The sequence below is a fragment of the Phalacrocorax carbo genome, chromosome 6 (assembly GCF_963921805.1).
Source record: "Phalacrocorax carbo chromosome 6, bPhaCar2.1, whole genome shotgun sequence".
Lineage (NCBI taxonomy): Eukaryota > Metazoa > Chordata > Aves > Suliformes > Phalacrocoracidae > Phalacrocorax > Phalacrocorax carbo.
This window is the reverse complement of record NC_087518.1, coordinates 26,163,685-26,184,995: the sequence shown is the minus strand read 5'-3', so window position 1 is coordinate 26,184,995 and position 21,311 is coordinate 26,163,685. Positions and strand designations below refer to the sequence as shown.

General features: G+C 41.0%; 2 protein-coding genes across 7 annotated transcripts in view; one reads left to right on the top strand and one right to left on the bottom strand.

Moving 5' to 3' along the window:
- Positions 1-30: 30 nt before the first annotated feature.
- On the top strand, positions 31-18,430 carry MKRN2 (makorin ring finger protein 2). Of its 2 annotated transcripts, XM_064454331.1 has the most exons (9): positions 31-189; positions 613-741; positions 2,279-2,457; positions 3,261-3,565; positions 5,068-5,282; positions 6,815-6,925; positions 9,020-9,164; positions 9,772-9,927; positions 18,000-18,430. In XM_064454331.1, exons 1-8 carry the CDS (start codon positions 164-166, stop codon positions 9,913-9,915), a joined length of 1,254 nt encoding a protein of 417 aa, XP_064310401.1. In that variant the 5' UTR covers positions 31-163; the 3' UTR covers positions 9,916-9,927; positions 18,000-18,430. The 2 variants fall into 2 exon arrangements, with proteins under 2 accessions (XP_064310401.1, XP_064310400.1); XM_064454330.1 differs by lacking the exon at positions 18,000-18,430 and having other exon boundaries at positions 9,772-9,942.
- Positions 13,209-21,311, bottom strand: part of RAF1 (Raf-1 proto-oncogene, serine/threonine kinase) — a 45,424-nt gene continuing 37,321 nt past the window's right edge. For all 5 annotated transcript variants that reach the window (XM_064454324.1, XM_064454322.1, XM_064454321.1 and 2 more), the window contains 4 exons: positions 19,741-19,859; positions 17,225-17,356; positions 15,351-15,485; positions 13,209-14,356 (listed from right to left, as the gene is read on the bottom strand). In XM_064454324.1, coding sequence (XP_064310394.1) covers positions 14,216-14,356; positions 15,351-15,485; positions 17,225-17,356; positions 19,741-19,859 — 527 coding nt within the window. In that variant the 3' untranslated portion in view covers positions 13,209-14,215. The remainder of the gene's footprint in view (positions 14,357-15,350; positions 15,486-17,224; positions 17,357-19,740; positions 19,860-21,311) is intronic.

The window sequence follows — 21,311 nt, the reverse complement described above, 5'->3', positions numbered from 1 at the left end:
AGCGGCGCTCTAGCCCGCCTCTGTGGGGCGGCGCAGCGGTGAAATGTGTCCGGGCGAGGGGATTGGCATTGCGGGCCCGTGTGGCTCCGCCCTTCCTCCCGGTGGCGGAGCGGAACGGAGCTGAATCCCTACGCGGGACGCCGGGCGGGCCGGCGTGGCGAGGATGAGCACGAAGCAGGTGACCTGCAGGTGAGCGCTGCTGCCTAGGCCTGGACCCGAGCCCGGGCCTGGGCCTGGGGCCTGCCTTCCCCGGCCCGGCTGGCGCGTCTCGGGGCCTCCCGGGGCCTGCTGGTGGCTGGGGCAGGGTGGCGGAGGCTTCCCCGGCCCGAACCCCCGCACAGGCCACCGGGGAAGGCTGCGCCTGGCCGTGCTGGCCTTGGCTCGTCCTTAGGGAAGCGGCGGCGGGTGCTGCCTGGTGCCCGCAGCTGCCCGGGGCGGAGCGCAGGGAGCTGCTGCGCCCCCGCTTGCAGCCCCATAATGGCGGGACTTTGCGAAAGAGGCGAGGTCGGGTTCGAGGGAAACGTTTTTCGAAGTTCCCTCTGGGAAGGAAAACCGCTCTTACGCTTGTCTTCACAAAACAGAGTTGTCTGACCAGAGGTGCTTCTCCCCCAGGTACTACGTGCAAGGAGTGTGTCGGGAAGGAAACAAGTGTCTGTTCTCGCATGACTTATCTACAAGTAAATCGTCCACCATCTGCAAGTACTACCAGAAGGGACAATGTGCCTACGGAGCTCGGTGCAGGTAAAGACCCGACTCTTTTTTCGAATAGTGTGTTTGGAAGAACTGGGCATAAAGATCGAGAAAACCTAAGATGACAAAGGGAATGAAATAATATACTAAATACGAGCTTTTTCTCCTAGTACCAAAACCAGTTTATGGGTCCAATATTATAATTTTACTTTGTCTTGGCTTCAGCAATTATTTTCCTCTATAGGAATTAAACTTCAGGTTTCACAAATGTTTTTCATCTGGTTCTTGCTATAGTAAGACCTATTAAATGCAAAAAACAGAGCCTGCAACTTCACACGAAACCGCATTTGGCAGCATGCTTTGCTTTCTGAGTGACTGAAGGGGCTGGAAGCGGGAGGTGTTTCAGCAATGCTTCACTCAGTTCTCTTGATGTAACCCGTAGCATCCTTTGTGCAGATTCTAATGCATGATTTCAAGGACTTTCAGTTCTGTCTTAGAGCAAAGTTGTTTTCTCATGCTCCCCTGGGTTTGGCGGGAAAAACCGGACAGTACCACACCTTCTCCTGAAGGCTTCTGGTCTTGAGAAACGCTCAAGTAAATACTATGTATTAGTTAACGTTGTTACATATCGCTGGGGACGGGCCGCAGGGCAGCCCATGGCTCCTTTGTGGAAAAATTCTGGTCGTGGATGAGAAACCTGTGTTTGTACTGTCACCTGACAAGGAGGACAGGGGATCTCGCAGCATCGCTGCAATTGCAGCAGCTTGGTTGTATTTCGTTTCCTCTGCTTTGTTCAGGGTAACAAACTTGGATCAGAAGATTGAACATGGGTGATTTCTGCAGCTTCCATTAGCTGCTCACACAGAATTAGTAATGTATGATGTCCGTGACGGCTGTGTTATTCACGGGGACCACATCATACATTGACTCAAAGGTGATGATGGTCGCAAAATGTGCTGCAGTTTTATTCCGGCTGTTTTGCTGGGTTTTGGGGTACTCGATGCTCACAAGTGATTCACATGCCTGTGGCATGTCTGTGGGCAGGTAGAGGTCCTAAGTGCAGGACCAGAAACAGATACGGAGGATATTTTTGTCTCCATCAGAAATATTCTCGCATTTGGGTATGGCCACGGCTTTACTGGACCAGCCTCATTACTGCACTGATTGCTTCTGCTCTGCAGCTGGAGCATATTTCCATTGCTTTACCAGATGTTTTGAGCCCTTTCCTATCCTGTGTGCAAATACTGCATTTCTTCTGTGGTGTGGGAGCATAACGTCTAAGCATTGCTGCTTGCAGGGGGAAAACAGAGGTCATGAAATGTTGCTCCTTCCTCACAGCATTTTGATGTTACTTCTCTTAGAAATGCCAGCAAACCTGTTTGTATGAGGGGATGAGGAAGATCTAATTTAGTATGCACATGAATAATGTTCTTTCAGCTATGCTGGGTGTCTCTGGAGAAGAAAATATAGGTGTGCTTTCAGAGGCATCCATTTTTTGAGACTGAGAAACCTTTCAGTCTGGCATCGGGGAGCCATCCCGCTGCTGTGCCAAGTTTAGCCTTTGTAAGCTTTGTTTTGTCTTTTGCAGGTATGATCACACCAGGCTCCCTGTGTCAGGGGGTGCAACAGCCCCTGCGCCACCTCCTCTCTCAGCAGCAGCGCTGCACAACCCTCGCCATCCTCCTGAGCACAGCGCACCCATAATCAGGAGCAAACTGCATGAGACTGGCAAACGGGAGAAGAAGACGCTGGTGCTCAGGGACAGAAGTGAGTGGGAGCGCTGCTGGGCTCGTCCTTGGTGCTTGTTAGGAGTTAGGGAGTTTTTCTCCTCTTACTACTTGACTTTTGTGGACAGCTGGAGAGGTTCAGTCAGACTCCCTACCTGATGAGGCCTCTTCCCTGGAAACACCTGTGCCTGTCAGTGCCTTTTAATGACTCTGTCTAGCTGATGGGCTTTTAGCCTGGCATTCCCTGAAGGGTGGCTGTTGGGGGGGGATTTTTTGGGGTGTGTTTCTGTTTTGATTTGGTTTTTTTGGTTAAAATATCTCTGCCTCTCAGATCTTTTTGTGCATTTTGTTCTCAACATGAGGGCATTTGAAATGGTGAGAAACTACTTTTTGTGAGAAACCTGTCTGCTTTGTGCTGGGGCACCTGGCATGCACTCTGTGGAGGATTGTGCCAGCCCTTGGGAACACGAGCACAGAGACATCCGCCGGTGCCTGAGAGGCAGGGCAGAGGAGCCGAGCCCTGCTGCCGCCTGCACACTGTTCCCACCTGTTCTCACTGTCGTACCGAATGGGCTGGTTGCCCTGCTGTGAAACAAGAGGAATTTTTAGCCTGTTTGTAAACAGAAAATAGCTGAAGAAATCTTGAAACTGAACTTTTCAGTAGGTAGCTTGTGAAAATTCTTGTGATTTGTGAGCAGAAGGGGCTCAGAGATGAGATTTCATTGAGAAGAAAACTTTTTTTAAAAAAAAAATCATAGGTAGTCATTGGAAGGTATATGGAGCTTCTTGTGTGGGTTTTGTGCCATGACTTGTATGGTCCATACTATGTTTCTGTCTCCTAAGACCTGTGTGGATTGAATGAAGAAAAGCAGACGACCAGTGCCACAGGTGATGCAGTGTGTTGCAGTGACCAAAATGATAATCTGGAAATGAAGCCCCATTCCTATTTGGAAGCAATTTGCAGTGGACTGGAAGATTCAGTAGCTGGAAGCTCCTGCGCTGACGGAGAGCAGCTGTGTCCTTATGCCGCAGCGGGAGCATGCCACTTTGGAGATCGCTGCCTTTACCTCCACGGAGATGTGTGTGAGATCTGTGGATTGCAAGTACTTCACCCTTTTGACCAAGAACAGAGGAAGGCTCATGAGATGGTAATATTAACAGGAAATCGGTGTGAGACTTGCTTTGCTTGGTGCAAGATCTGGTTCATTTGCTCTAAAATCCAAAGACATGTTTTGTAGGAGAGCCTGTTGTTCCAAAGAACTTCTGTTTTATTGTTTGTCTAGCTATAAAATGATTCTAAGAGTGGTCTGTTCAAGCATCTGGAGCTTAATTGGTAATGATGTTGCAGCGACTTCTTTTTTTCTCATTTCATTCTTATTGGAAACTTGCCTGCAGCCTCCTCCCAGAACACCCTAAAACTCTACCAGGAAAATGTCTTCTGTAGCTTATGCAGTGTCTCCATAGTAGGTTATGTACAGTGGGGGAGAGGAACAGTAGACTGCTGGTGTGTTCTGAGGCCTTGCCCTGCCACTCTGCCGAGCCACCAACCAAGGGTGTCTCCTCTTGGTCATCGCTGATTTCAGGGCAGGGCCAAGTAGGGACAGGTGGAAGAGAGTACTGTGATTTTGGAGCTGAACGTGAAGTAAGATGGCTGGAGGGACTGTGTGAGGAATTGGTTGGGTGAAGATGGGATTAAGGGGCTGCTCTTTTCTCTGCCTGGCTACCAGACTGAGGTCAGGGTTGGCCAGGAACAAGAGTTCTCAAAGCTGAGGAGAAGGACCAGCAGCTTTAGTGGTTACTGAATCGTAAGTGTCTCCAGAACCTGGAGTAGAATCTGAAGGGTTAAAAATCTCAGGTTTTGTGCAGTAGGTGTATACTTGCAAAATGTATAGGTGTAGGAGTTTTCCCTTCTCCCCAGGAGCTCCTTGGTGTCCACAGGGAATCCCGTCACTGCTGCTGGCCGGTGCTCGGCTTCAGGAGCAGAGGTGTGTGTCAGATGAGAAGGTGCAGTAGTCAGTATGCTGCTGTTAATGTGGAATTATTTTGTGTCCTTTTTTTTTATTATAAAGTCTTTTAAATTTATTTTACTTGTCTAGTCCTGAGAACCTTGAAAAGCAAGAGGTAAAACTATGCGGGTATAACCACCAGCTCACCTTGTAGTGCTGTGAAAGCGTAAATTCGTTATTGATAGTCACTACTGGGATACAGTGCTGAGAAATGTCTGTAACGAGAGACTAATTCCTTAGCTAGGGTGAAGCTTAATATCCGGTGAATGAGTGTGGCCTTAACGCTAAGTGGAGTAACATCTTGGTGGTGTGGCACCCGTTCTGGGCCCTGAATTAGATGGTTTTAGAGGTATTTGAAGCATTTCCTTGTGCAATACCTGTTCCATGACAGAGATACAGAAAGGTATAGATGAAGAGTGTTCGGGCAGTTTTACTCCTGAAGCTGCAGAGGACATTGAAGGGCTGAAATATGTGACTGAATTTAATATTCTTAAAGTTAAATATTGACAATGAAGGGTAGGAGTGATGCTCTTAATCAGCATACCTTGTTTTTCCTGTAATAGATCCCTTTCATAGACACTTGTTTTACAAGGAACAGGCTGACACATGGACTGCAATAACCAGTGACATCTCTCCTGTGACAGATGTGCATGGCAACATTTGAGCACGACATGGAGAAGGCCTTTGCCTTTCAGGCAAGCCAGGACAAGGTGTGCAGTATCTGCATGGAAGTGGTGTACGAGAAACCATCGGCCTCCGAGAGGAGGTTTGGGATCCTTTCCAACTGCAATCACACGTACTGCTTGTCTTGCATCCGGCAGTGGAGATGTGCCAAGCAGTTTGAGAATCCAATCATAAAGTAAGCTGATGTGAACCAGAGTCTCTCCTCTGTAGCCTGTGTCAGGGAGATGGGCTTTCCGGTCTGCTTTGACTTGATACGGGGATAAAACGGGTGATAAGGGATTCCAGAGCTGGAAACAGTAACATTAATAAGATTTGAGCTCAGAAAATCCTAGTTCAAGTGCTGGCAAATCCCAGGACGATGGAGTAGGGCTATGAGGAGAACTACCTTTGAGGCGAGTAGGATGCACCAGGTATCCTTTGGTAGCAGTTTACCCACATGCTGTGGTCCGGTGTGGGAAGAACGCGGCCTTCTGTGACTCCGCCTTCTCTCCTTGCATTGACAGTGGGGCAGAGGGCACATAGATGCTCTCTGGAGCAGCCGAGTCCTTGCTAGCCTGTGCCCTTTGCAGCACCTGGTGTGAGAAACCAGTAACTCCTTTTTTTTTTTCTGTGTCTGTATGTGCTTAATGACTGGATTTTTCTCTAAATGATAGCTTACCTAAGCTAAATGTCCCATTAATCACACATTTATCTTTATCTGAGTAAATGCCTTCATCTTCTAGCCAGACAAAAAAATGCATTCAAAACATGCTCCTCCTTAGATGACAGAATTTAAAACCTCCAATTAGGGCAATTTCCTTTTTCAAGCATCTCTTTGAAAACTCTCAAGTTACAAGGATGCTAAGGAAAAGGTGGGAAGTATTTTCAGTCTTCTGACAAAATAGCCTTTTCTGCACACCTTTCATTATGAATTTCACTGAAGTGAATGTTAGCTCCTTGGAATGCAACCTGGAGTTGAGCTTCTGGGGCCAGGGACTGAGTGCTGTTTCTTTCATAAAGAGTGCCCTGGGAACCAGTTTGAATGTGGATTAAATACTAATACAAATTCTTCAAACGTGTTTTTTACGATGGCAAACATACTGGTTGTTGCAGTTAATCTAAAGGAGGAACTTGACTTAGTTCTAAAAGCGCTGCCTGCTGGGAGACAAGGCGTTTTATGGGACTTGTGGGGAGAGCGTAATAAAGCCTTTCCTGGGCTTGTTGAGGTACCTGAAGTTGCATATTTGAATCTCAATCTTGGTTCCTGTGTAGAAATTCATCTCATAAAACCACCAGGCAAACAACTCATTGCTGCTGGTAGAAGCCAGATCCCGTTTCAAAAGGCTGAGAACTTCCTTTTCTTTTTTTCAACTGGTTTGGCTTTCAGCTGTGTGGGAGCAGCAGTACTCACATAATAAAGGTTTATTTCTGCCTGTTGGGATTAACAGATACAGTTTATTTCTGTCTGTTGAGGAAATACCTGTTACTTTTGTTCAAGTCTAGAAATAAATGCAAGGCAGTGCAAGCCCTGACTGGGCTGAATTGGATTATTTCAACTGAAACTAATGACAAAGGTGCACATGTGCGGTACTTAAGTGTGCAGGGGTGCTGCTTCAGTGTGACAAACCATCTCCCCTTTGCTTGGGAGACTCCTGTTTCCAGCTGATTTATTGAGGAGTATCGCTCTCAGAAAGTAACAGCGTTGCTGTTTTGTCTTGATCCGTTAAGGTCTTGCCCAGAGTGCCGTGTGATATCAGAGTTTGTCATTCCCAGTGTGTATTGGGTAGAAGACCAGGAGAAGAAAAATGAGCTCATTGAAGCATTTAAGCAGGGAGTGGGGTAAGTTCTGTAACCACAAACACTGTTTACATTGTCCTTAAGTCAAGTTTACATTGTCCTTAGTCAAAGGGCCTCTATTTTTCAACTTTATGCAGTTACAAACCATTCTACAGAGAATTCTTAATCTCTTTTAACAGTTTTATTTAACTTTGTGGCTGCTACGAAAGGGTCTGTTGCATAATTATAGGTCAGAAATTATTCAAACTCACTGTGCTCTGAAATGTTGATGTTATTTCAGTTTACTTGTCAAAATGGGCTTTGTGCATTTTCTGTTGATCCCTTAGACATAATTGCCTGGAAGGTTGTCAGTTACAGAGGAAAATAAACAGAGGAGGAAAATGTAATAGCCTCTGGAGGTATGGGATAAAAATTCACAGGGCTTTTGTAATGTCTACTGGAAATGGAAAATACTACACGAGTGCATTCCTTTTATTTTCTAATAAGTATTTGCCTGTTGCTTGGAGCGCTGGGAGAGTGCTGCTGACGGGTAGATTTACAGCAGCTTTGCAAAGTCGTGCTTGCCCTGCGTAAGGGTTATGTAGTTTGCAGAACAGTGAGGTACCGTTACTTAGCTCCTTGCTTGCTCTTTTTAAGGGTAAACAAGCAGATCTGTGCTTGAACCCAAGTGAGTGCTGACTATGTTGTTCAAGGCTGCGTGGCTTTAGACATCCTCTTTGGAGTACAGAAAAAAATAGGCCTAACTTAAACCTGTGTGTAGCTGTTGCTACGAGCTTTTCAGCTGCTTGGGAAGCTTTACGTCTCTCAAGCCCTGCTATAACACAGCAGAAGAAGTGTTGAAAGCAGTACTGCTCCATTAAGTGAACCCAGCATCGTCTTGTTTTCTCTTTTAGTCAGGCAAGATATTTGAATAAAATTAATCACTTTAAACTGAGGTTCATCAGATACGGTTTGTTTTCAGTGCCTTCTTGCTGTCATGGTTCTTCATGTTAATTTGCCTTGAGGGTAGAAAGTTGTTCTCAGAAGCCTCAGCTTAGTGCAGTTCTTAAATGGCCGTGCTCTCAGTAAGGTAAGCTTTTGTGTTGCTGGATAGAGGCTTAGGTGGTGTTGGACTGTTGTATAGAAGAGAATACAAGGGGTTTTGCTTAAGCAAGTGCTCAGCTAAGACTGAGCACTGAGCAGTAGTGTTGTAAATGGATAGAGTCTCTGTACAAAAGCGGTTTTTATGGCTAGATCTCTTGGCAGTCAGTTTAACTTGAGGATTTAGTATTGCATGGAATGAAAGAATGCTACTGAAGGGGAGCCCAGGTGAAGAGCAGGGGTCCTGTCAGCACAAATCCATTCTGATTTATGTGCCAGTGAGTGAGGGAAAAAGCCTGACCTAGAAACCTGGAAGTCACAGACAACTGCCATTCCAAACCAAGATTAATTCATTACACTTTTAATGCATTGCCAGGTTGGCGGGGGGGGGCGTGTTTGGTTGTCTGGGGTTATTGCTGTGCTTTCTTCTCCTTTTAGTTGCTATTTGAGAGGCTGTATCTATGCCTCAGGAACCAGTTTCATCAGTTGCATTTTCTTGAGTTTCCTCATCAGATGTTTTGCATTGTAGAACAATTTATCAACCCCCTCCCCACCACTGTTCCATGACCTCTGTAGTGAAGACCTTTATAAACATTTGCCACACAGCTAGAACAGCTTAGTTGAACAACAAAGCTGATGGAACCTTAAATTAGCAAAGAATTGGAATAGACCTTCCAAAGATGATGAGTAGGTTCATAAAACTGTAGTGGTAGAAAATACAGGAATGTTGCTAGAGAAGTGGCAATGGATTTTTTTATGATGAAAATGCAGGTGTAGGATCAATGACATTCTTTGAACATCCCTCACTTTCCATGTCTTAAGATAGTTTGGGGTTTTTTTACTTATTATGCTCTTGTATTTATTTATTTGTTTGCTTTTAATGGTCTTCCCCAACTCTTTTGACTGCTCTTGGTTTGGGACTGGGAGACTAGAACGCCTGGTATGTTAACAGTATTTTGCTGCACTGACTAAGGATGAGACAAGCAGCCATGCAGAGTGAAGGGTATCTATTTCCTACTTGCTGAAGGCAGTACTCTCTCCTTCTAATTGCATCAGGAAAAAGCCCTGCAAGTACTTTGAACAAGGGAAAGGAACTTGCCCGTTTGGAGGAAAGTGTCTTTACCTTCATGCTTATCCAGATGGGACACGAGCTGAGCCTGAAAAACCACGGAAACAGCTCAGCTCTGAGGGGACTGTGCGGGTAAGGGAATGTGCCAGTCAAGTGTCACTACAACCACATTTTGAATGTAAAGTGTATTACTTAGAGCAGCAGTAGTGTACAGCCTCAGATAAGTGAAGACAGCACCCCTCCATTTCCTTGATGCACAGGCTTGTTATTAGGGAAAGGAGAAGGCACCTTTCATTTAATAGCAAAAATTTATCTTTTTTTTAACCAATCCTTCTCATGGCAAACCTTTTGTCAAAGGAATGCTGCTGTTCAAGCTTTTGTCTGCAGTATTAAAAACATCTCCCTTGCCTACATAGAGCTGGGACTATGCCTTCTCAAAACCTCCTTATGACTTGGCCACGTCCCTGACTGGTCAAGGCAGGTTTAATGTAGACACAGCTCCATAACGTGGGCTGGTTTGCCCTCGCTTTATTCATGCTGTAACGTTAGAGAGAGCAGTTGTCACTTTGACTGGAATGGCAAGTGTTGCTGAGTATTTGTAAAGTCTGGCTCAATCCCAGCTTCTGAGTCTCAACTTCTGACTTTTTTAGACTAAGAAATAAGACTGATAACGGATAGTATTTTGATGGAACCATGACAAGTACCAGTTTGTGCTCAATCAGATTTTCTTTTATTCCAGTTCTTCAATTCTGTTCGTCTGTGGGACTTTATTGAAGATAGAGAAAGCAGGACTGTGACCAGCACAGACAATGAAGTAACAGAACTTGGAGAACTTTTCATGCACCTTTCTGGGACTGAGGAGGATTCTGCTATTTTTCAATAAAGAGAACTAAAGGTGCAGTAGCCTAAAGCAATCTACCTATTTATTTAGCAATGCTTTTACTTTTTACAGCAGTTTTAGAATGAATGTGCCCTGTGGTTTGCTTGTGCAGTCCTGGTTAAGTTTTCAGATAGTTTTTCTATGGCAAAAATACTAAAGTGTATTTAAATAGTTAAATTGATTGCATGGAAAAAACAACCCTTACTCCCAAGCGGGTTTTCTCCCTCTTTGGCCTAACATATGCTGTCTAGTGAGCTGAGTGGTGGTGTAAATGCAGCTCCTCTTTTACCACGCAAAGCTTAAGCTGTTAAAAACTGTTGTTAAATCTATTTTGGGTGGGGTTTTTTCTTCTTTTTTCCACTGTATCAACTAAATGTATATTTACAAAAACCCACTGGGAATAACGGTCAGTGTAGCTTTTTCTTCCTTAAAAAGGAGATTTAAGAACTAATACATTATACCTCAAAGTAGTACCTAGAGTTTGGAATCAAGTTTATTCTTATAGCAAGTGTTTCAGGAGCAGGGTCTGGCCATTTCCTGGCTCTCAGAGACTCTGTAAGTCAAGTTCCTATCCTTGTTTTGAAAGAATTTAAGTGTATAGTGCCAGGAAGCATCTCTTAAAACACCCGCTGTAAAGCAACTGCACTGATTTAATGTATTCAGGCAGAGCAATCACAAGTCACAACATACAGCTCAATTTAACTTACAGCACAACGTGCATTTTGGAAACTGTAATGAGTGCAAGTAATGTAGTCATTCCAACACTAAGAGTTAATTTTTTCTTCATTTTAAACTAGTTCAAATGTATTTCACCTACATTTTCTGATCTCAGTCTGCAACTCTACAACAAAACTGTTTCTTTTGTAACTGAAAATTACTTATAATTGCTGCTTTTCTTAACTGCACGGCTGATACTTGGGCTTCTCCATCTCCACACACCTCTAGCAGAGCAAGAGACACCTTTCTGAAGCTGCAGTACAGTCTTAGAACAGCCCAGGTCATTCTGCGAAGTCATTTGTATTAACTTTGCAGTTAAACTAAAAATTCAGTCTGGACACAACTGAAGTGGCTACAGTGTAATACAGCGTTAACGCACTGCAGCACGAGTGGAGTTCTCAAGCACATTCAGCGTACAACCTTGATGGCTTGAGGATAAGGCTGCATACCCTTGAAAGGTTGCCTGTATGCTTAGAGATTTGAGCAATTCAGAAAGCTTGATTGCTGAGACAACAAACTATTTGTATTGCAAAGCAAAGTATATTTAGAGACACTTGTGCAAAAAAAACCTTACCTCAGCACAGCAAATAGGGTGCTGCTTTGATGATGAAAAACTAGGATCTGGGTCACTGCCATAAAGCAAAGAGCAGGAACCTTAATCTGGCATTCATTTTTAAACACCACTGAGTTAGTGATTCCAGGATTACTCGCTTTGGCTGTGGGTTGGCATTTCTCAGTCAAAACTGAGAAATACACTGGATGAAAATATTGCATTCATGTATGGGTTCCAACAGAAAAGGGAGACAGCCCCCATCTCTGCTGGCCAACAGTTCCTCACGTCAAACATGTAAATTTTGTTCTCTGTTCTGACCTGGGAAATGTTAAAAGTTAACTTTAGAGTAGAAATAATTGTGGAAAAGTTACAATGCTTACTGCAGAGTCAGGCCTTAGCGTGCCAGTATCTATAACCACATACTCAGCTTCTTTTTAAAACCGGCATGTGAAGGCCTGCTCTAGTAAGTCGTATTGGTGTAATTCTTCATCAGTAGTGACAAAGGTGAAGGAAAAGAACGTAGCAGTAGGAGAGCTGTGGTACTGGAAGAGGAATGTTCAAGAGCGCTTGCCCAGACATAGTTTCTAACCCAAAATACAACCCTTAGCCTCCCTGCTGAAGCTTGTTCCTAGCAGCTATTACGCATTATTCCTTGCTGGGAAAAAAAAGGGAACTTTTTCAAGCAATGAAATATACCCAAAAAAGGTCAATGGAGAGGATGTTCTTTACCTTAAACAAGACATTCCTGGTTTACTTTGCCCCAAGAAGACATAAACCAGGTAACAATACCCTGTCATTAGAAAGACAAGTTTTTTTGAGCGCTACCTAGGGACAACAAACAGAAGTTTTAATGTGAGAGCAGTAAGACTTAAACTCACTCCTTTTCAATTCTTCACTTAGCAGCTTTCATCTAATTTGACATCAAGTGCTGGTCAAAATAAGCCTATTTATCAAAAATATTTTAATTTTAAAATTAGAAGTTAATGGTTTCTTTTTGGAAATTAGAGCTAAAGTAAAAGCAGCTTACCATTTCTCCTCCCCCCCCCCCCCCCCCCAACCTCACTCTTATTAATATGAAGATAAAATGAGAGAAATGATGTTCAGAGAGGGCTGCAGTTAATATCAAGATTATTAGAAGTCCTGCAGAAGTATTTCAAACAGTTTCTGTCAACCATCAATTTACTTTTTCGCAAGCAAATTTCATGGTCATGCTCAATTATCACTTAAGAATTAAAATTCCACCCTTCTTATAGTGTTAGACAATATTTTGAGGACAGTCTAGGTATTGGTTTTTAATTATGTGCCTGGCTTACATGCCTCAAGTTCCTCTCTTTCCTTTCAGAAGCACTTTGTGGGTTTTTTGCTTGCTGCAAATAAACTGAAATGACTACTTGGACATGTAAGCTGTGAAAATTCACAGCAAAAGTACCTCACCTAACCAATTTTAGGCAGCAGTTTAGATTGAGATAACAGTGGTAACAGACATCTTGTCTCTTCACTCGCTAGACCTCAGCAATGTATTTGGAGAGGAGTCCCACGCTTATCTGTCTACACCGAGAAACACAAAATCCCAAGCTTCCCTTCCAAGAACATAAACTTTGCTCTAACGAACATATTTAAACAATGCTATTTAAAAAATTCATTCCTATATTAAAGCACCCATTTTTTGTCATCTGCAGAGTTCAGCCAAGACAAAAAAAACCCACTTGCTTCTAAGTAGAAACAGGTTCACAGAAAATAAAATGCAGAGGAAAAATGATGCAGTTAAATAGCTTGATAGTAATTCAGTGTAGGTATCTTAACAAGTAGATGCTGCTGAAAGATTACAGTAGAATAAAAAAATCTTGTATGTGATTGAAAACCTATAGGTTGTCATATCAAGTGTGTTTTTACTTGAACTGCTATTAGCTATCCTAGTAACTTTTAAAAAGTTATTCAGAATGTAATTTTCTGAGTTTTTCAAATCTCAATGTATGTGTCAGAACTATGGATTACTACATTAAATGATGACATTGAATCTTAAACCTAAAATTTAATTTATTTTATTAAAATAAGATAATCAGAGGAACCTTGGCTTATAATAAATGCATTTTCTCAGGAGCAATAAAAACAAAATTAAAACCCAAATCAGCAAAAAAACCTGTATATGCTCAGTTTCCTCTTGATAGTGCATCTCTCGGACGACAGCTTCAGATGGGATGATGACTACGCTCATTTTGCAGAAGTACACTGATAATGTTAATTAGCCTTTTCTCAGCCAAAACACCTGTCTTTCCGCACTTACCACCTCATTGGGGTGCAAGAAACAAGTCAATAGTACCAAAGTAAGCTGCTTAGGTTGCTGAAGATGACTGTAGCAAGACTGGCTGGCTTCCTTCTCTGAGCAGTACAGTTCAGAAAATATTCCATTCTTTTGCAAGAGTTTTTCTTCTATGTGCAAAACTATTGCAAAACTATTTTGTGTTGAATTAGCATTTTAACTTATTTCATTGGCTTGATGAAAGCTCTTAGGCAGGAGCTGATTTCCAGAAAGTTTTTTCCTCTTCTCTCAGTCTTGTTTGCAGATACCCATTTCAGGCAAAACTCCCCCAACTTGAAGTGGCATGGGGCAATCAAGGAGCACCATAATGCATCAGCTTTCCTCAAATGCTGAGGCAAACCATCCTTGCTGTAAAAAATACCAATTTATCAACAGATTCAAATCAATCCAGGAACACTGCCAAAGAAACATCCATCGCTTCGGTGTATGGGGAAAAATAAGGCTCAAGTGCATCTATTAAAAAAATAGTTAATAGATCTCTTGATTTATATTCTGTTAACTATCCCAGTAAAAGAAAATGTAGAAAAAGGCAATGTGGAGCTGTGTCCCTGCAGGATAAGAACTGCAGAAATCCTTAGCAGCTTGTTCTTAAAACTGGGACACAGATAATCCTGCTGGCACCGATCCTGTACACTGAGGCATTAAAAGCACAACTTCTGTTACTTCTGTTCCTTTCCCATTGCTGGAGAGAACCAGGGAAGGGGAGCATGATCCTAAAACACAGGTAGTCTTGTGGATGTTAATGTGCATGAATTTATGTCCTCTGTGTGGGCGGCGCGATGCAGAGATGGTTCAGAAGCACTCCGGTTGATTTTGGGTAAAGAATGTTGCAACAATTCAATCGACGACAGTATCTGAGGGAAACACAAAATGAAAAGGCAGCTTGTTAGAGCTGCTTGTCTTTAAGACTTAAACCTTCGTGTATTATGGCTTTAAGCATATGGTTAAGAGCAACAATACAGCATGTGGAGACACTGAAAATAACACCCTAGGACTATGCTGTATGGTTTCATTGCTACGAGGAGTCTGAGTTTCAGAGGATGGGAGGATACTTCTCATTAGTTCAGACATTAGGATCAATTAACAAGCAATTCTCCAACAGAGTAACAGGGAAAGAATTGCATCTTCTGCCTAACAGTCTGTTTAGAAACAACATTTTGAAAGAACTTTTTAAACAACAGAAATTAAACTTGATTGTAACAGCAAGAAGTTATTTTTCCAAAATCTGCTAATATTTAATTCCAGCTATTTAACGAGTATGATAAAGCACCTTCATCATCCTCAGAGTGACAGGAAAAGGTGAAGTACCCTCTGTAAAAATACCAAAAATTGCTACATGAATTTAAATCCCCCCGTGCGTTTTGTTTGCGTGTTCATAGCTGTGGGGAAAGAAAGGAGGAAGGGTTTCTTATTTCCCTCAGACCTATACTAAAATAAAATACAAATACAGATTTGATTTTTTACTGGGCTAGGGTTTGGGGGTTTTGTTTGTCTGGGTTTGGTTTTTTTGTGTGGTGGTGTTTTTTTTCTGCTTGCCTCCAAAATATGTCAGCTGTTGAAAACCAAATTGCTATAGTGTTAGTCTAACATTGCTTCAGTCTGCATGCAGAGTATTTGTTAATGACCTTTACAGCAATTACGCACAATCAGAATTATGAACTGCCTAAGGGAGCTGCATTATGAAAGATGAACATATGAATAAAGACAAAAACAGGAAGCAGGCTGCACTTTATTCCTACGTCTACCTTCAGTTTCTCAACCAAAGCTTGTATCCCTGTAGGATGTTTTGTGTGCTAATAGCCATTTATAAAATACTCTGGAACTGGTTTAGACAAAAAACACACTTACTTGTGGAAACAGAGGTCGTTCTTCCCTAACTTTCTTCAAACAGTCTGCTACAAGCCTCTTCATTGCTTTGGGGCAGTTCTTGTACAATTTACTGAGGTCTGGAGAAGCATACCCTCGGCCAACCATGAAAATAATCTGGAAAAGCAGCAGCAAGTAGCAGAAAACCAAAGTTGTAGAAGTTGTTTCACTGGTTGATAGCTTTAGTGTCCCAAAGTCATTAAACATGAAAAGGCACACACACTAGCAGATACTTGTAGATTTGTCCAAATTAGTTAACTGAAACAATCGTCCTGGTTTTGTGTAATGCCGGACATGACTAAATCAGAGTGACACTGTGGTTTGTAATGCTCAATAGTGAAGGCACTATTGCATTCAGAATGGGACAGGAGATACTGCGTGACATGGACATGACATGGCAAGTTCCTTCAACTGATGGCTACAGCGACAAATTATCCCCAATTTGGGCAGTTAGCAGCAGCCAACCAATTTGGCACAACAGCTTAATCCATCAGCAGAGCTGTATTTTCAGTAAACATTTTGCAAAAGGAGATGTATGGCTAGCAAGTGGAAAGAGATCATAACCAGTGATAACTAATGCAGCAAAAAAGGAAGAGGGGTTTGGTTTGGGACAAACAATAAAAGACATAATTAGTGTTGGAAAATACATTTTCCATTTTCATCCAAGTTAATATGGTCATTCTTTAGGATTTTCATCAGACTTCCTGTAACCTTAATAGTTGACTATTTAGTATTGGTAAGACTGTTATTCGGCTTGGTTGGTTGAGGGGAGTTTGTTTCTTTGAGGGTTTTACTGGGGGGGAGGAGGGGTAAACAGAATTAAATGGGCTATTTCTTCTTCAACTAATGTTGCCTCAGGGGAGGGAAAATAAAAGTCCATATAATGTTGCTAAAATGAAGTATCATTGTTCTTCTCCAGGAAATATTCTATCCTTCCCTGGAAAACTTAACTTGAGGGGCAAATGTCGCATGTTCTGTGAGAGTAATGGTTTTATTAAAGCTTGCATATAATTTCAATACTATGAATTAAAACGTGTTCCAATATCCCAATTCGTAGACAGCCTTAAAAATAAGAAAATACTTCCTTAACAGAACTGGCCTCTTCTACTTGGAATACAGACTATATAACATAATAGGGGTAAGATCTAATATTTTGTCCCCATACACACACACTGCTTATTATTAAATCTTAATTAAAAAAAAAAAAAAAAAACAACAACAAAAACACAAACCATAACTGAGGATTCAGTAAAATAGAGATCAAAGAGATCTAACAGTCAGAGGGTCATGTCCTACAGAATAAGTTAGCTCTACACTTGCTAAGCCAGAAAAAGCATTCCTGTAAAGAACACAGTTGAGGTTTCTGTCCTTAATGTGCTTCTTTATAATTATTGGTTAACTGACTTGGTAAGATTACAACTTAGTAAAGAGTAAATCACCCAAACTAACATTCAATACTAAAAGGTTTGACAATAGCCACTGTTTGGTTTTTTTTTCACTTGGTAGAAAGCACAGAATCTAATCTTGCTGATAAAAGAACAGCACAAAGGGGAAATATCACATAACTGCAAATATATAAACCCAGATTCTACTGATGTAGCAAAAGCTTTAACCCATTAATAAATTAACAGGGCACTTCAATTGTTTATAAATAGAAATTTTTCTTCCTTCCAGTAACTGTCACTGTCAATATTTAAGTAAACATACATTTACACAGGTTTACTACTGAAACAAATAATGTTGTGAACAACATTTAAGTTCTTATTTTGTGTTTGTCTTTATCTTACATTTCTCAAGGGCAACAAAATGTACTGTGTCCAGAAATAAAATGCAGTATCCCAAAGAATGTTTCGCACCTGATCTCGGTTGTTTATGTGGGAGTATGGCAGTTCTCCTGTCATTAGTTCATATAATACTATTCCATAGGAGTAGACATCTGACTGAAAACTAAATGGGTTACTGTCCTGCATCCGTATCACTTCTGGTGCCTGTAGAAGAAGGAAAAAAAAGAAACAAATTACGAGCAATATTAACAGAACGTAGAAATGGAACGGATGAGAAAAGGGGAAAACGTTTGGAAAGCAGAGAGAATGAGCTCAGCTCAAAATTTATGAGCAAAGGATACCTCAAAACCTTTAATGAGTTTACCTAAGGCTCTGGAAAGCGGTAGTACTACTCTACATCTCAGGGGCGGGGTGAGGGTAGATCAATACAATTGTGAGTAAGCAAAAAAGCAACGCTTCACCTAACATTTTACCATTAGAAAATTATTCCAATTTGCAATATGTTTAGACTTTTGTTACATCTTACATACAACTGAGTTTGAGTCTTTCAGACTCATTATCAGTTCTTACACAGGGATTGATTGATGCTAAAGGGGAAAAACAAAATTCTGGTACAGACAGTCTCTTGTAAAATTGATACCAAAATATTTACATGAAATGTGAAAGCCAATACCATATATTGAAGATCAGGGAAGAAATGCAAGAACATTCTTGAATCATTGCAAAACAAAGCAAAATCGTGAAGTTAAAGAACCTAAAAGAAACAATGTGGAATGATTTAATAGAACAAGATATAAACTATCAAATATCTTTCCTGTTGACTAAGGTAGCTTTTTCTCCCCTACAGAAGTCCCTCAGAATTACTGAGCAAAGTATGAGTTAAAGTACAACAGTATAAAACTAAGTAAGAGATTACATCAACTTTCAAGGAAACAGAATCAACCTCCCCTTCTAAGGAATGATAACTCAGCAAAGATGGCCTATAAATGATTAAAATTTTAAAACTGCAAAGAGCAAAAATGCAGGGGTTTTTTTTTTCCTGTTTCATTTATATAGGCATACTACTATGTAAGTTAGTTTTAAAACCTTTTATGGAAAACTAAAAAGTTTTGGCTTTTGCATTTTTTTTTTTAAAGAAAAAACTGTTTCTGGTTTTGTAATTTTGTTTCAGGTGATTTGTGTATTTTAGATGACACAAACAAATGTTGGCCAAACATCCTGATATGCTTAATGAACACTTCCTGACTTTTCTCACAATACATATACTTAAGTAACAATGCAGGCTGCAAGCCTAGTAATAAAGAATTATTTTTTTTTAAAAGGAAAATCTGTTTCAAGTAACACCTGCAGCTCATTCTGTGCTAAATGTCAAAAGATTTAAAATGTACTAATATGTAGCATCAAGCAAGTCATTTTGATTTGGTTACCCTTCTCTGAAGTACCCGCCACAAATATTGCTGCATGCCCTACCCTGGGAGATCGAAAATATTGGTAACTAATACTATGCCGTTTACTTAAATTCAGCATGTAGACTAACAAAGATGGGTCAAATGAAACTTAAAATATTTTGTTCATTTGGTACGAGTGTTAAATAAGACATTCTTGCAAAAATCATAATGATGCCTTTTAACCTCGTAACAGGCACTGTTCCACTTTTTCTATTTTCTCTATTGAAGTTGCACATTTGAAAAGTCACTAAATAGATTTTCTCCCAGTAATTTTTGGAAGGAAAATTGTGGAACTGCCTTTTAAGTTCCAGCAGAAGTTAAACATAAAGGCAATTGTTGGGAACGCCCTCTCAGAGAAGGTCTTTGCAGTACCACTTCCAAAACGAACTCCATGAACTTTCCAGTAGAACGTGAGAACTTCTGCACCTAAACAACATTCATCTGTTATGGTTCTGAGCTGCCTCAAAAGCCACCGCAACTGTCTGGTGCAGGGTATGGAGCAGTAGTGGGTCTAACAGCAGTATCTCGGTATACATCAAAGGTCTCGCCACAGTACCAAAAATGAACTGCGCTCATTCCTGTACTTCAAGAAGCGCTCCCTACTCTTTCCCCAGTCCCCTGCCAAAGCTGCCAAATGTGCCATCAGCAAGTGTGCGTGAGAAGGGATGTTGCCAAGTCCTGAGCAGGGGAAGAAGCAGCTACAATGAAGAACATCGAAAAAGACAGGGTTTCACTGGCCTCAAAAAGCCACCGTTAAGCAGATTAAAGGCTGCTCTCCAGTGAGACAAGCTCATTTGGGGAAAGGCAGGATTACAGCAGGAGAAAGGCTCTCCTCTTCCCTCAGAACAGCTCCTTGCACTTCCACTGACAGCCCTGTCTCTGCCCTAAATATTTAAAATAACTCCCAAAATCAAAAGGAGAATTCCTTAGGTGAATGGCATCTACTTTGGACAATTAAGCACTCCAGCACTTCACTCTTCAATTTTAACCTGTCCTACAACTGGAATAAAAGTCTACGCAGTACTAACAGCATCTGTTGATTCATTTAGATTTTAAACTTTAAAATAGCATTCAACTGACAAAACATGTATTAACAGCATGAAAGCCAGCTACTTAAAAGCAGTGAAACATTTTGCTCACCATCCACAGGATCGAACCAGTGGGCTGTTCCACCTGTTGGGATCCACTCCACCTGGATTTTACAGTTGCCAGACCAAAGTCTCCTATTTTCACTGTGAGGCCTTCATGAAGAAATATATCTAAACATTTGTTAAAGGAAGTCTGTAGAAAACTTGAGTATACAATTCTGAATTTTCTGACACGATTACAAAGTGCCTGTTTAGGTTATCACAAATGCAAGCCAACTATCCAAGAATATTACCAATTATTTTTTTAAACCTGCTACAAGTTGTAGCTTAAACAGAGGAAAAGTCATTTTATGGCATCCATATTTACAGAGTTCACATTTAAGACTAAACAAGACCAGATACTTCAGCATTATTTGTACATTTGTCTTTATGGTGAGTTAGGATAGAAATCAGTTGTGTTAATTAACATCAGTGTCTGCAGGCACTTCAACTGGTGTCAAGAGACACATTGGGAAACAACACAGAAGTCCTCACAACTCAAAAAAGAAAACTAAGAAAAAACAATTACAATTAGAAACAAATCCCAAAATAAAATATATTTACATAAAGCTCTCTGGCAGATCTCCTGAGATTTAACTGTTTCAACTGGAAATATTTGTAACCTACCTACTTAACAGATTTGGCTGTTAAGATTGCTAGCTAGCGCTTTCTTTGTTGGGTTTATTTAAGAAGATATCATTTTACAATCTCATTTAAGAATGTTTTAAGTTCAAAATGATGACTCAGAAATATAAACATGACAGACTCTTACTTCTCATTTCCATGTCAGGAGAAGAGTTAATTTATTTCACAAAAATGGTCATCGTTACCAGGAATCACAAACTCCTGACCTCCTAAATATATTAACATGATTGTTTTTCTAGCTCACCTGAAAATAGGAATCCATTTTCATTCATCCAGTTCCATTATGGAACTACTGAATTTGGCGTATTTTTTTTATGATGTCATTTGCAAAACATTCTGTTCACATTTTATGAAAGGAAGCTGAGCTGCTAGCTCAATGGATGCTCTTCTTGGCAATTTCAAAAGCAGGAATTTTCAAAGGCAAAAGACATCAGAACATTTTTACTCCATATGCATTATGAAACTTACATTTTTGAAAGAAATATAGTGGTAAAAGGTTGCCTCTTCTTGAGTTTAAAGTAAGATTTTTTGACTCCATTTCTGCCAGTCATGTGAAGATGCTTTAAATTTATTGAAAATATATGGGACACAGTAACAAAACCCGCATGTGCACACATACATCAGCATGCACAGGCACACGTATCTCCTGTCAAGTAAATGGTGAAGCTTCTCTCCAATAGAGCATTTGGATAACAGAATTGCATAAACATCATTTAAGTAAAATAAGACACTTTTGGAGCGTAACTGTTGCACATCTTTTTTCATCTTTATCACAACAGTTTGACAAGCAACCACATGTTCTATGAAAGCCCTTCCTAAAAAGGCATTTCTTACTCATTAGTAGCTACATACATTTGAAGCAGCTATTTCAACCCCCCAAAAAGCTCCATATTAACAAATCACTCTCACATGAAAATAAATATGGTTAAGTTAGTAAAG